We start from the raw sequence: 13,357 nt of genomic DNA on the forward strand, positions 1-13,357 counted from the left end.
CACCTAGCCAGTAAAAACACTAATTTATTATTATCCAGATGTTTATCAATTTAGGCACTTTTGTATACTCTAATAAATATACAAAAAAGGTTTTCGATGATAGCAGTTTATCTTAATGCTTACTAACAGGTGTGTATGTAAATATACCTTTCTCTCTTGGCTTTGATTCTTTCTTCATCATACCTATAAGCACAAAACATACAGAAAGAATGCATCATTTTAGAGAGGTAAGCATTTTTAATAATACTTGTTGCATGACTTGTTGGGTGGGGTTCACTATTTTCTTGGTCAGTGACATAGAACAAGCATGCTGATTAGAATGTCAAAGTGCATACTTAGTACATGCAGTGCAATGTCTGACTGATGCAGCTCCCCTCAATGCAAGCCCTCTCAGCTCAAACCTCCATTATTTAATACAGGTAAGGATGATAATAACCCTAGCAGCTATAGACCAATCTCACTAATAAATTAAGCCATTAAGCTATACTCTAAAATCATTGCGACCATGCTCCAAACTATCCTTTCCATCGTCATCCACACTGATCAGGTTGGCTTTGTCGGCAACAGAGAGACAATGGACAACACTTGCAAAACCTTAAAAACATATGCAGAAAATACCAGCTTGCATGTTATCTACAGATACTAAGTTGGCTCTTTCTTAAATAAATCAAAACATTGTATCAGCAGAACCCCCCTTATGAAACTATATAGATAATGGCAATAGTCTACAGTCTGCAGTCTTATTTCAAACATAATGGCTCCCTTTCTGACCCTTTCTTTATGTCTTTATGACCAATGGTACTAGACAGACTCCGTCCTCTTTATAATTAGTATAGAATACCTTGCCCTCGCCTTACATCAGAATCCATCTATAAAAGGAATTTACATTAGTCAGAGGTAGGGATGAGGTTTGGGTTTAGCGGCACCATGAGTTCAAAAAAAATATTGCATGTTTGATGATCACTGGCCATAATTAAGAAATTTGGCACTCTGAGTTTTGTGATAATAATGCCTCTGAACTTAGGTCAGCTGGATTAGAAGGGCCAATAATAGGAGGCTTGTACCAGCCTTCCCACCGTAAAAGAGTGGATTTCTAGCAGCCATATGTTAGTATATGCTGGAGAAATTTAGGGAGAGCTGATAGTCTCTGTGCTATACATTGCTATGCTGTGCTAAATTACTGTGGATCGAAATGTGGTGGGCTACATATTGTGTAATCCCTCCACCTTTCTTCCTGTGTTTACAGTCACGCACACATCAAAATACAAAATTGGCCATGGGACTTTTAAGAGTACACCTCAAAACATGGCAAGTAAAATTTATAAATAATTTATTAACAAACATTTAAAAACAACATGTAATACAGAAAAACGAAAATATATTAGTCATCAACATATTAGTAAATTTTACATTCATGTAATAAACCTTTCCATGAGACCCGGATACGTCATGAAAATGAGTGCCAACAGTCTGGGACAGCTGTGCTGGGACTCGACGCGTTTCGCGAGAGGAGTCTCGCTTCTTCAGGAGAAGCACAGATAGATGCCTGGAGATCAAAAGCTGGCGATGCGCATCCCGGTCACGCCACTTCCGGCCACTTCTGGTTTTTGCCTCACCACAGTGGTGGGACGCACGCCGATCAACACACTGCGCGAGCGGAGAGGCCATACCTTCCACTAGCCTGGTAATATATGCTGTATACCTTCAGTGCCGAGGAAAGGCACCATCTTTTTTAATCAATTTTTAATTAAACTGTATTATGCTATGGTCCTGTTTTTTCATTTTTTTTTGCCATTGCAGTGGACTTTTGACAAGATTACAGCCACATCTCCTCTGATATACCAGCAAGATCACAGACCCACACTAATGCCCCGTACACACGATCGGACATTGATCGGACATTCCGACAACAAAATCCTTGGATTTTTTCTGACGGATGTTGGCTTAAAGTTGTTTTGTGTACACACGGTCACACAAAGTTGTCGGAATCTCCAATCGCCAAGAACGTGGTGACGTACACCACGTACGACGAGACTAGAAAAAGCCCTTTGGGCTCCTTTTGCTAATCTCATGTTAGTAAAAGTTTGGTGAGAGACGATTCGCGCTTTTTCAGACTCGTGGTTTTCAGATCGTTTTCTGCTGTTCAGTTTGTGCTTGTGGGTTTGTATCTGCTCTTCAGTGCATGCAGTCAGTTCGTATTGTACTATTCAGTGCGATCTTTTCCGCTCGTTACTGTTTTTCAGGTCGCTCTTCACAGGCCTTGCTGTTCTTCAGTGCGTTCTGTTACTTCTTTCTGAGCAGCCGACCGTTTTCTAGCCATGTTGGGTATACGTACTCCTCGTAGAGTTCGTGCTGTGCGGGGGCTTGGTGTTGGGGTCCTTACTTTGACACAAGTCCAGTCCATTAACAGGGTGGGGAGGAGTTCATGGACCAAGAATTGGTTGCTACAGCGTGACCAGTTCTGTCATATGCCTTTGCTCCGTGAGATTCGTGAGAATAATCCTGATGATTTCAGGAACTTTCTCCGGATGACGGACCCTGTATTTCACCGTTTGTTGGCTTTGCTGACCCCTTATATTAGCAGGCAGGATACCTGCATGAGGCAAGCCATCACTCCGGAGCAGAGGCTAGTCGCCACCCTGCGGTACTTGGTGACGGGGAGAAGTCTGCAGGACTTGAAGTTCTCGACAGGCATCTCCCCCCAGGCTCTGGGGATCATTATCCCAGAGACCTGTTCTGCCATCATACAGGTCCTGCAGAAGGAGTATATTAAGGTAAGATTTTTATCCTTTAATATCACATGTTATTGTATGGAATGTTTGCTAATATATTGTATTTCTTTCCTCATTCCCTAATTACCATGATTGTAATATGCTGTGAATGTCCCCTTTGTACTCATGCATGCTGGATTTTTATGTAATTATTTTTGTTGTCCTTCATACATATTTGCCTTCACTTACCTCCCCAGCATGGTCTCCTGGCCCTATATTCACCTCATGTAGTCAATTAACAATGTATTTTATCAGCTCCATAGTGCTTTACCCCAAACACCCCCTAAAATGTTTTTAAATGTGATTTGTGCTTTAAATTCAGGCAGAGTGCCAGAGGCTTTTTTTGGGGGTCCCCAAATCATTTTTAACCCTCCCTCCCCCCAACTGCTAAGTCAGCTGATAACAATTCTCTATCTATCCTCAATCATCTATCTGCTGACTTTGCCAAACCCATACACACTATACCCACCTCTTTTGTGGTCAGATTTATGGATGAATTCCCCAAAGCATGTAGTGCAAGGGCCTGCCTGAATACTTTCAAATGGTCCTGTTTAAAGTTTCTGTATACTATTATTATCTTGATAGGTAATAGCAGAATGTCCAAATGTGCTCAAATGTGTACAATGTGTATTTATAGCTTTGTATTATGACACTTCTTACCTGTCCAGTGGGCTGCCAATAGTGTAACTAAGGAGGGGCTGTTCAAAGTAATACACATTATTTAGGTATTCATCTCTCAATGAAGTGGAGAGGGTTACCTGTCCAAGAGTCCCACCCCCTATAATGTTAGAAATGGCCCATGAGATTGGGAGGGGGTCTGATAGGTGTACCTTATACTTTGGTCTTTAAAAACTCCCTCAAATAAATGTTATCTTGATGTTGGCCAAGAATGTTTGTGTCTAATCAGCTTTCCCTGTTTATGTGCAAAATGACTAATTTTTTTTTTGTTTGACAGTTTCCTTCCACGCCACAGGAATGGCAGAATGGCAGACTGTGGCCTCCCACTTTGCCCAGCGGTGGGACTTTCCTAACTGCGGAGGGGCAATTGATGGGAAACATGTCCACTTCGCCCCACCACCCAACTCGGGGTCGTAATATTATAATTATAAGGGGTTCAATAGTATTGTGATATTGGCGGTGGTGTCGGCTACTTATGAGTTCCTGTATGTGGACGTGGGGAAGAATGGCCAGATGTCCGATGGTGGAGTCATCGCCCAGACAGAGTTCTACAGGCATCTCCAGAATGGCAGCTTGGACTTGCCACCTCCAGAAGACAATGTGGAAGGACTCCCATTCGTCTTTGTTGCGGATGAAACGTTTGCGCTGGGGACCATCTTATGCGGCCATTCCCGATGAGGACCCTCAGCCCGGACCAGAGGATTTTTATCTACCGGCTGGCCAGAGCCAGAAGAGTGGTGGAGAACACGTTTGGAATCATGGCCAGCCGGCTCCGCCTATTTCTTACACCCATACATATGGCGGAGTATAAACTGAATCATATAATCCTAGCGTGCTGTGTTCTACACAACTTTTTACGGCAACATTCTGCCAACTATGCTGGCTCAGTTGGGCCTGAGGCTGGAATTCAAAATGATACAACCCTGACGGCCCTTGAAAGTGGCCGTCCTGGCTTGCCCCCCCTGAGTGCCCGTGATGTCTGGCTAAGATACCTTGAATTCTTTGCGGGTAGTGGGGCTATCCATATGCCAGACAATGTCTGAAACCTTTTTCAAATAAAAAAAAAACTACTCAAATCTTTGGTGACATTTACTGCTTGTGTTTGTTTTAGCTGACCCTGACAGAAATGTGATGAGTCCTGAAAATGGCGTGATTGTGTAACCTTACAAAGCACTGTTGGGTGTTATTTACTAAAGGCAAAGACACTTTGCACTACAAGTGCACTTGAAACTGCACTTGTGGTGCAAAGTGGATTTTCCCTTAGGAAATAACACCCATTGTCACAGAAAACACCAATTAGAGCACCACAAAAGTGTTGGAGCGTTGAAACAATAATCCACACATTCTTGATTAACAATCTTTTTAATACCAGCACAATCACATGTGCATTTAGAAAAGGTTTTTAAAACAAACCAACATGTTTGTTGTATCACAATTTTTGGGGTCACATTAGAAAAAGTATAAATGTCCATTTAGGATAAAACAGGCATGTTTCAAACCAACAAGAAAGACACAAATCTTGAACTTACAAAGTTCACATTTGGTAGAACTTGAAGGCAATATCAGACATGATTATTTACAAACTGTGTTTGATATTGCGTTCAGATGGGGTGAAGTCACCCCAGGAAAAGCCAAATTTTGAAGATGCACACAAATTTACGAATGTCAACATGTGCTACCTGCCATCACTGGGGATCAAGGGACGTGTTTTGGGGGTGCAACCCCTTCCTCACAGCTACTTTATTATTGAGGAAGGGGTTGCACCCCCAAAACGCCTACATTGATCTCCCGTGATGGCAGATAGCACATGTTGACACACTGTGTGCATCTTCAAAATTTGGCTTTTCTCAAATTTGTCAAAAAATGTCAAAAATTTTTAGCACACAAAAAACCAAAGGAATTTGGAGGGGTTTTAAACTCTCCCTAAAACATCAATGATGTTCTTCATTTTTTGTTGAACATCATTGATGTTTTTCTGGATGTTTTCCAAGTCCCTATTACACCCCATGATCTCCCCGATCAGGATCTGTGTACTTTCCAAGGTGAAAGGATCTGGATCCACAACATCACGATCACCTAAAAAGATAGAAACCAAAAAACACCATGTATTATATATATGCCGGCATCCATCTCTTACCTGAGCCTGTGGTCGCAGACACTCACTTGTTGTGGTGACTAGTTCCACCACATCTCCTTTCTCCTCCTGTTGGGTTTGGTGGGTCTCCACTTCTTCATGAGGTGGGGGGTCTCTGGTCTCCTCGGATGAGGGGTGTCCTCCGAGTCTTTTATCCCCTATGTAAAAAAAAAAATAGGTATACTTAGCACACAGATATTTGATGGCAGAACTATTAATATGAAACATTGCTTGGAAGTGGGGTACAATTGTCTGTTTTGGCAGAGTTCCAAGATGTTGCATTTTTCTTGTCCTTTGTCAAGCTTCAATACTTACCTGTTTTGTACAAGCTTCACAGATGGAGACACCCCTATGGTATACACTGGAGCACCTGTGTGGGGCCCCTAATAAAAAGGGTGTTCTGGTGTCCCACACTAGTGCTCCAGCGTCCAGATGTGAAAACTGCTGAGTGTCCTCTCCTTACACAGAATCTAGTTTGCATTTCATTCTAGTAACAAACCCATCTACACAACCAAATTAGTTTCAGACAAGTAGGCTCTAAAAAATGTGGGCAAATGCATATGGCCAAAACAATGGTGTTTTATAGGCCGAACTAACAATGTTTTATACGAACAAATAATGTGCCCATGAACATGAAAGTTGCCTTTTGAAACTGGATAACAGTTAAGAAAAGCACCTGGAGCAACATGAACGTAATAAACATAAAGAATAGGAACACAGGACAACTACTTACTTTTTGCAGCACTCTCCGGATCTTTTGGTACTGCTCGTGCCCTCTTAATTTCAGTTCCGACCACCGCTTCCTGAGCTGATCTTTCGATCGTCGTACCCCGAAATTCCGGTGCAGGCTTTTGACCACTTTCGCCATGATCTTGGCCTTTCTGACATTGGGGTTGGGGTAAGGTTCATATTTCCCATCATAGTCGGCCTGCTTCAGGATGTCCACCATCTCCAACATCTCCCCAAAGGACATATTCGATGCCTTAAATCTTCTCCTTCTGGATCGTGACGTTTCAGACTCCGGGCTTTCCTCCTCCTCGTTGCTGTAATTAGCACGCACCTGCTCTGTCTCCGCCATGTGCTCTTCCCCCACTGCGCCGAACGAGAAGGGGCGGGGAATAGACTAGAAAGAACATCAGGGGCGGGCGGAGTTACACGTATGCGCAGTGTCTATAAAGCGTAACACGCGTGCGTAGTACATACGATCTGTGAGCGGAGAAAGGAGTATCAGAGGCGCCGATCGTGATAACGAAGGTAAGAGCAAAATTTGGGCCTATACTGCTTCTAGATTGAGGCCTATATTGTAACAAGATTAGGAGAGTTTTGCCTGACATTAGGGTTTGTCTCGTGTTGTGTCTTGCAGATAAAATGGATGGCTTCAATGACCACAACTTCCTCCCCCTGTTCATAGACAAGTACAGGGAGCTGCCCTGTCTGTGGCAGGTGAAACATCCACATTACAATAATAAACAAAAGAGGCAGGCAGCGCTGGAGAAACTGCTGGAGTTGGTGAAGCCGGTGGTCCCCACGGCAAACATCCCCTATTTAAAAGCCAAAATTGGTGGCCTGAGGAGCACTTATCTTAGGGAGCGCAAGAAGGTCACGGATTACCAGAGATCCGGAGCTGCAGCAGATGACGTTTATGTCCCCAGGCTCTGGTACTATGAGAGACTGCGATTTCTGTCAGACCAGACTGGAGTCAGGGAATCCCTCTCAACCCTTCCTTCCACTCTTCCTTCCACCCCAGCTGAGGCTTCCGATGTCCAACCTGGGACTTCCAGCCAGGAAGAAGTGGAGGAGCCCAGCTTGAGCCAGGTATAGCATTCTTCTACAGATTTCTGGTCAATAAATAAATGATCTTTACTAGATGTTATTATTGATCACTAATTGCTGATTTGATACAGTTTTTTACATATCAATAGACAGTAGTGGGCAAAAATAATTGGGACAAGAATGAAAAATGCTGGGCTCAGAAGGATAGTCTGTTATATTTGTTAACATTCAATTTGCAACAGTCATGAGATGAAAATTGTGTGTGATTGATGAATAAAAAACTAAAACTATGTCCCTTTTTCATACACAGGAAGACCTCAGCCAGGGCGAGGCTCTGGAATGTGGCACACAGGAGGAGGCTGTGGAATGTGGCAGCCAGGAGGAGGTGGGGGTTAGTGGCAGCCAGGAGGAGGCGGGGCTAAGTGGCAGCCAGGAGAAGCCTGGGCCCAATAGGAGCCTGACAGAATCGCAGGTTCCTCCCCTCCACCTTCCAACCAAAAGACCCAGGAAGGGGAGTCACGTGCAGGATTCAGCACTTAGGCTCATTCAGGAGGCTTCTGCATCCCTCAGAGCCTTACCCACTCCTGAAGAGGCCTTTGCCTGCATGGCTGACACCAAACTGAAGGGCATGCAGGAGGGTCAACGCCAGTTGTGTGAGAACCTTCTTTATAAAGTCCTAACTAAGGGGGTGAGTGGCAAAATCACACCCAATACCCACCTGAGTGAGTTGGACCATCCTCCTCCTCCTCCTCCTCCTCCTGCCACAACTACACCACCACAGCCACAGCATGGAAGGAAGCGTGGAAGGAAGACCAGAGAGTGATGGCCCTGGGTTCAGTCTGGTCTGACAAAAGATGCAGCCTCTTGTATGACCACAGCCTGGGGACATACATGTCATCTGCTGCTTTCATGATCTCTTGGACTTCTGGACCAGACTGCACTCCCTTAGATAAGGACTCCTCACGCCACCAATTTTGCAGTACAATAATTGATGTGTGCCCTGGGGACCAAAGGCTTCGCCAATTTCTGCTGTTTCTCCAGCGTTGCCTCCCTCTTTGTTTGGTTCTGAGCCCTTAATAAAGGAAGTTTTGGTTCAATTATACTCGCCTATGTGTGTTTTCCATCAAAAAGCACAGTTTGTTTGTGAGGAGGCAGGTACATTTCAAAACTACAATGTGAAATTAACAAGGGACACCAACACCAAACAATCTCCTTGAGATTAAATAATACAAGATATCAATGGGGTTGTGGTAACTTGACAAACAAAACACACACAAAAATATTATGGAGTAAAACCCAAAAAAACTAAAAAAAACTATCAGCCTTGAAAAAAATACAAAACAAAAATAAAACAACAAAAAAGAAATTTGGTCAGATGTGACAAATCAAAATATATTGAGGGAATCACGATAAATAATAAAGAAGTTTGTGAGAACTCTGTGTGAATATGAGCAGCAAAACTACTTCATTTTTCTCACATTATAAAGAAGAAGAGAGTCCGCTGTATTAAACAATTTAAAACATTGCAGCGTGACGAAAGTGCTGTATCCATTCCGAACGCTAATTGTACCAGACCGAGCTGTTCCGTCTCAGAATTTCTTCTGAGCATGCGTGGCACTTTGTGCGTCGGAATTGGCCACACACGGTTGGAATTGACGCGATCGGATTTTGTTGTTGGAAAATTTTATAGCCTGCTCTCAAACTTTGTGTGTCGGAAAATCCGATGGAAAATGTCCGATGGAGCCCGCACAAGGTCGGAATTTCCGACAACACGCTCCGATCGCACATTTTCCGTTGGAAAATCCGACCATGTGTACGGGGCATAACAAGCCTGATCTGACCTTGTTTTTAGTTAAAGAGGTCATGGTGGTCCGGTGAGTAGGAATTTCACTCACATCCACCGGTGATTTTCATGAAGTTTTTCCACTGGTGATGGTGTAAGGATTGGAGTTGCATCACAAAAGATTCATGGGCTTTGGTTTTGATGAAATATTTGAATCACTGTCATTATAGCACTGGATCATTAATTAATCATGAAATGTTATAGCATTTAAATCAGCACAATGCACTTTATTTCGTATATGTACAAGATTTAGTTTAACCCATTAAGTCTCATTATTCATAGCGCCCCCTATCATTACACACCCCAGAGCAGCTTATAAAAGCCTTCCTCGTCTTCCTTCTCTGAGGAACCCCAGTGGCAGGTAACCAGCTGCCAATCATTTTCCCAGAATGCCATCCCTAACTTCCACCAGCAAGTGTTTCGTCCAGCAAGCACAGGCAGGGATGCTACATAAGTTTTATAGCACACTGGGTCAATCTGCTGGCGGTTGGGAGAGTTGCAAAACAGAGCACACTACGTTGGTGACTGTGCAATCACCTGTACCACCTCCTCTTTGACTTCTTCGAAGAGCCTCATCTTTTGACTTCTTGAAACTAGTAGTCCCCCTCTAAGCATCCCAGAGCATATGCAATGTCCCAGGCTAAATGCTGCCAAACTCTTTTGCATCTTGTGTGCCTAGATACTGACAGCTCTTTGGGACCAGGTTGAAAAGTAGCTGACCCAACCACATCTTAAGCCAAGCAAGGTCATGTGTGATAATGGTACTAACCTGCTGTCTGCCCTTCGCCAGGGAAAGTTTACACACAAAGCTTGCCTGGCACATGTCCTCAATCTAGTAATGAGTCGCTTCCTCAATAATCATCTCTGGCTTCTAGGAGATCAATCATCTGGCTAGAAGAATTTGTGGTCACTTTAGGTGGTCAAACCTGCAGAAATGCAGTGCCAATACTAGCTGACTGCCAATGCCTCATCTGTGACACCCCCATGCACTGAACTCAATGCTGGTCATTTGGCAGTAACTGCACTAGCATCAGCATGTCATCAATCAGTACCTGTGCAATTATGGTTCAAGGACAGGCTCTAGGGCAGGCATCACTAAATGGCGGATTGCGGTCCAAATGTGGACTGTGTCACTGTTGCACTCATATCGCGGCGGTCCCGCCATTTAGGGGCCTTTCTTTCCCCTGCCTTTGCTCTGTAATCCTCACAAAGCCAACAGCAGGGGGACAGTTCTGGATGAAGGGCAGGAACTGCCCGAGGTTAACATACAGGTGATTGGCTGCTAGAATGAAGGGCGATCCTAGCAACCAATCACTATCTTGCAACTCTTGCTCTCCATCCAGACATGCTGTGCCTCCCTCTGATCTGTCTGAGTAAGGTAGGACAGTGAGGGGGGCCGAAGCTAAAGGAGGCTGAGGACACTAATGTGAATTTGAAAAGGAGGACTGAATGTGGGAGGGGGGATGCTGAGGATTGTAAAGTGGGGGGGTGCTGAGGACAGTGAAGTGGGGGACTGAGGACATTAAAGTGGGGGGAGCTGAGGACTGGAATGTGGGGGGTCTGAGGATATTAAAGTGGAGAGAGCTGAGTACTGGAATGTGGGGGGACTGAGGCCTGTAATGTGGGGCAGGGGAGGCTGAGGACATTAAGAACTGTACGTGTGGGGCTGAGGACTGTAATGTGGGGGGGCTGAGGACATTAGGAACTGTAACGTGTGGGGCTGAGGACTGTAATGTGGGGGTGGGCGGAGGGCATTAAAGTGGAGAGCAGAGGACTGTAATGTGGGGGGGTGAGGACTGTAATGTGGGGGGCTGAGAACATTAAAGTGGGGGAGCTGAAGACTGGAATGTGGGGACTGAGGATTGTAATGTGGGGGGGCTGAGGACTTTGAGGACTGTAATGTGGGGGGCTGAGGACTGTAATGTAGGAGGACTGAGGACTGTGATGTGAGGGCTGAGGACATTACAGGGGGGGCAGCTGAGGACATTAAAGTGGAGAAGAGAGCACTGTAATGTGGGGGGCTGAGGACATTACATTGGGGAGACTGAGGACTGCGATGTGAGGGGGGCTGAGAACAGTAATGTGGGGGGAATGATGTAAATAGGGGCAGAGGACAGTACTGTTGGGGGTTGATGTCAAGGAAGTGTGAGAACACTACTTTGAAAGGGGTGGAGAGGGGTGATTGTAAAAGGAGAGCTGAGGACACTCATCAAGTGGGGATATTGATGTGGGGAGGGAACTGATGTGCAGTGGGGACTGAGGACGCTGATGTAAGAATAAGTTAAGAGTTGTGCATGAGCATTAGGTGCATACATCGTGGGTAGGTCAGCTCATTTTAATTTCAAGAAACATGGAAAAATAAGTCTTTGACCTTTTTTTTCAAAATCGTGCTGCACCAAGCTGCTGCAGCAACATGCGGTATGCCGCACATGAAAATGTACCACGTGAACCGACATGATTGTCAGACCTCTGCCGGAAGAAAATTTTACTGACTGGACCTCGGAGAATTTTAGCACCCCTGCTCTAGGGAGTTGGAGTTCTTTTCACCATGTCAGTAATTCATCATACAGGATGTGTGCAGCATTTTTTGGCAACCAAAGTGGTGGGCCACAACAAGGTGGATTAGTGTTAAAATCTCTCTCATGTTCCTCCTGGGACACACACACTGGCTTGACAGACCTGGTACCAGAGGCACATGAGCAAGTGGAAGTGCAAAAGTTGCTGCCAAAGACCACCGGATTTGTGACATTAAAGAGAGACCACTTCTCTCAAACTACATGAAGAAACGCCTATCATGGCTAGGCAGAGTGAATGCTCTAAAAATGGACGTCATCCCTCGGTTTCTCTATCTGTTCCAGACAATTCCCATTTCCATACCCTCTTGGTTATTTAAGAAACTCCGCCAAATGTTCTCCTCCTTTATATGGGGGGGGGGCTCGTCCTCGGATACATTATGAGACTCTATCGCTCCCCAAGAATCGTGGTGGAGCAACTGCTGCTCTATAGTATAAAGAGGCACCAGATGCCTCTTTATACTATAGAGCAGCAGTACTCACGCGTATACTTAACTGGTTCCACCATTCCTCCACCAAGTTATGGGTACAAATAGAGAGCCATCTCAATACAATAGATCTCGGCGCTCCGCCGTGGACGCCTGTTGAATTCCTGAAGGGCGGAATACCCCTTGGCGACCTCACCCGACAAACTATACAATTATGGACCCGCATGAATTCCTCCAAGACCCTATGTCCACTAAAACCAATGACACCACTGTTTGGGACTCCGGCTTTTCCACCAGCCATACAGGGAGTGAGTTTTGGAACTTGGTGTAAAGAGGAACACAGATGACTTGCCCAAGTCCTACGCTCAGACTCCTCTCTGACTACAGACGTTCCCTCCAATACATATCCTCATACTTCGACGCATTGGCTGCAGAGGCAACAAGTGTTATCCTACATTCGTACCTTCCCATCCCTGCCTGATATACTTTCTGACTTAACAGATTTAGAGAACATGCTGCTTCAGTCCGACCCCCCAATGCATGTGGTCTCTGAACTATACTCCCTCCTACACATGGTTTCTAATCCTGACCTCCCCCCAAACACACAGGCCTGGCAGGAAGACTTGGGTAACTCCATTTCACCTGTTGACTGGCAAAAGTGCTTCATTCTGACTCACAAAATATCCTTAGCCTCCAAAGCTCAAGAAAAAGGGTTCAAGTTATTGACCCGATGATACAGATGCCCCTCGACTTTGCACTGGATAAACCCAGCGCTCCCGAACACCTGCTGGCGTTGCTTGTCATCCAAGGGAACATTACTCCACATTTGGTGGGAATGCCCCCCTGTATGGCGGTTCTGGCAAAAGATCCTCGACCTGTACTGCAGACTGATGGCGACATCAATCACACCCTCTCCTGAGGTAACCCTGCTATCTATGATCCCTGGACCTCTTAAATCGGTCAAAAAAGACATTCTGCGCCACTTTCTGGCAGCAGCTAGAACGGTTCTGCCCAGACACTGGAAGTCGACAAACATGCCTTCCCTGGGGGAGTGGGCAATTGAAGTGGACCGAATCAATAGCTTAGAACACATGTTGTCGCAGGAAATGGGTAAAGAGGAGCAATTCTCCAAGACCTGGACCCAGAGGCGTATCTAG

General features: G+C 45.1%; 1 protein-coding gene across 4 annotated transcripts in view; it reads right to left on the reverse strand.

Annotated features, from left to right (window-relative positions):
• ATCAY (ATCAY kinesin light chain interacting caytaxin) overlaps nt 1-13,357 on the reverse strand; it is a 118,932-nt gene that overhangs the window by 37,313 nt on the left and 68,262 nt on the right. For 3 of the 4 annotated variants that reach the window (XM_073594204.1, XM_073594178.1, XM_073594196.1), the window contains one exon: nt 148-183. The exons of the other annotated variant lie outside the window; for it this stretch is intronic. In XM_073594204.1, coding sequence (XP_073450305.1) covers nt 148-183 — 36 coding nt within the window. The remainder of the gene's footprint in view (nt 1-147; nt 184-13,357) is intronic. 4 annotated transcript variants of the gene reach the window in all.

This window comes from Aquarana catesbeiana, linkage group LG01, assembly GCF_042186555.1.
Source record: "Aquarana catesbeiana isolate 2022-GZ linkage group LG01, ASM4218655v1, whole genome shotgun sequence".
NCBI lineage: Eukaryota > Metazoa > Chordata > Amphibia > Anura > Ranidae > Aquarana > Aquarana catesbeiana.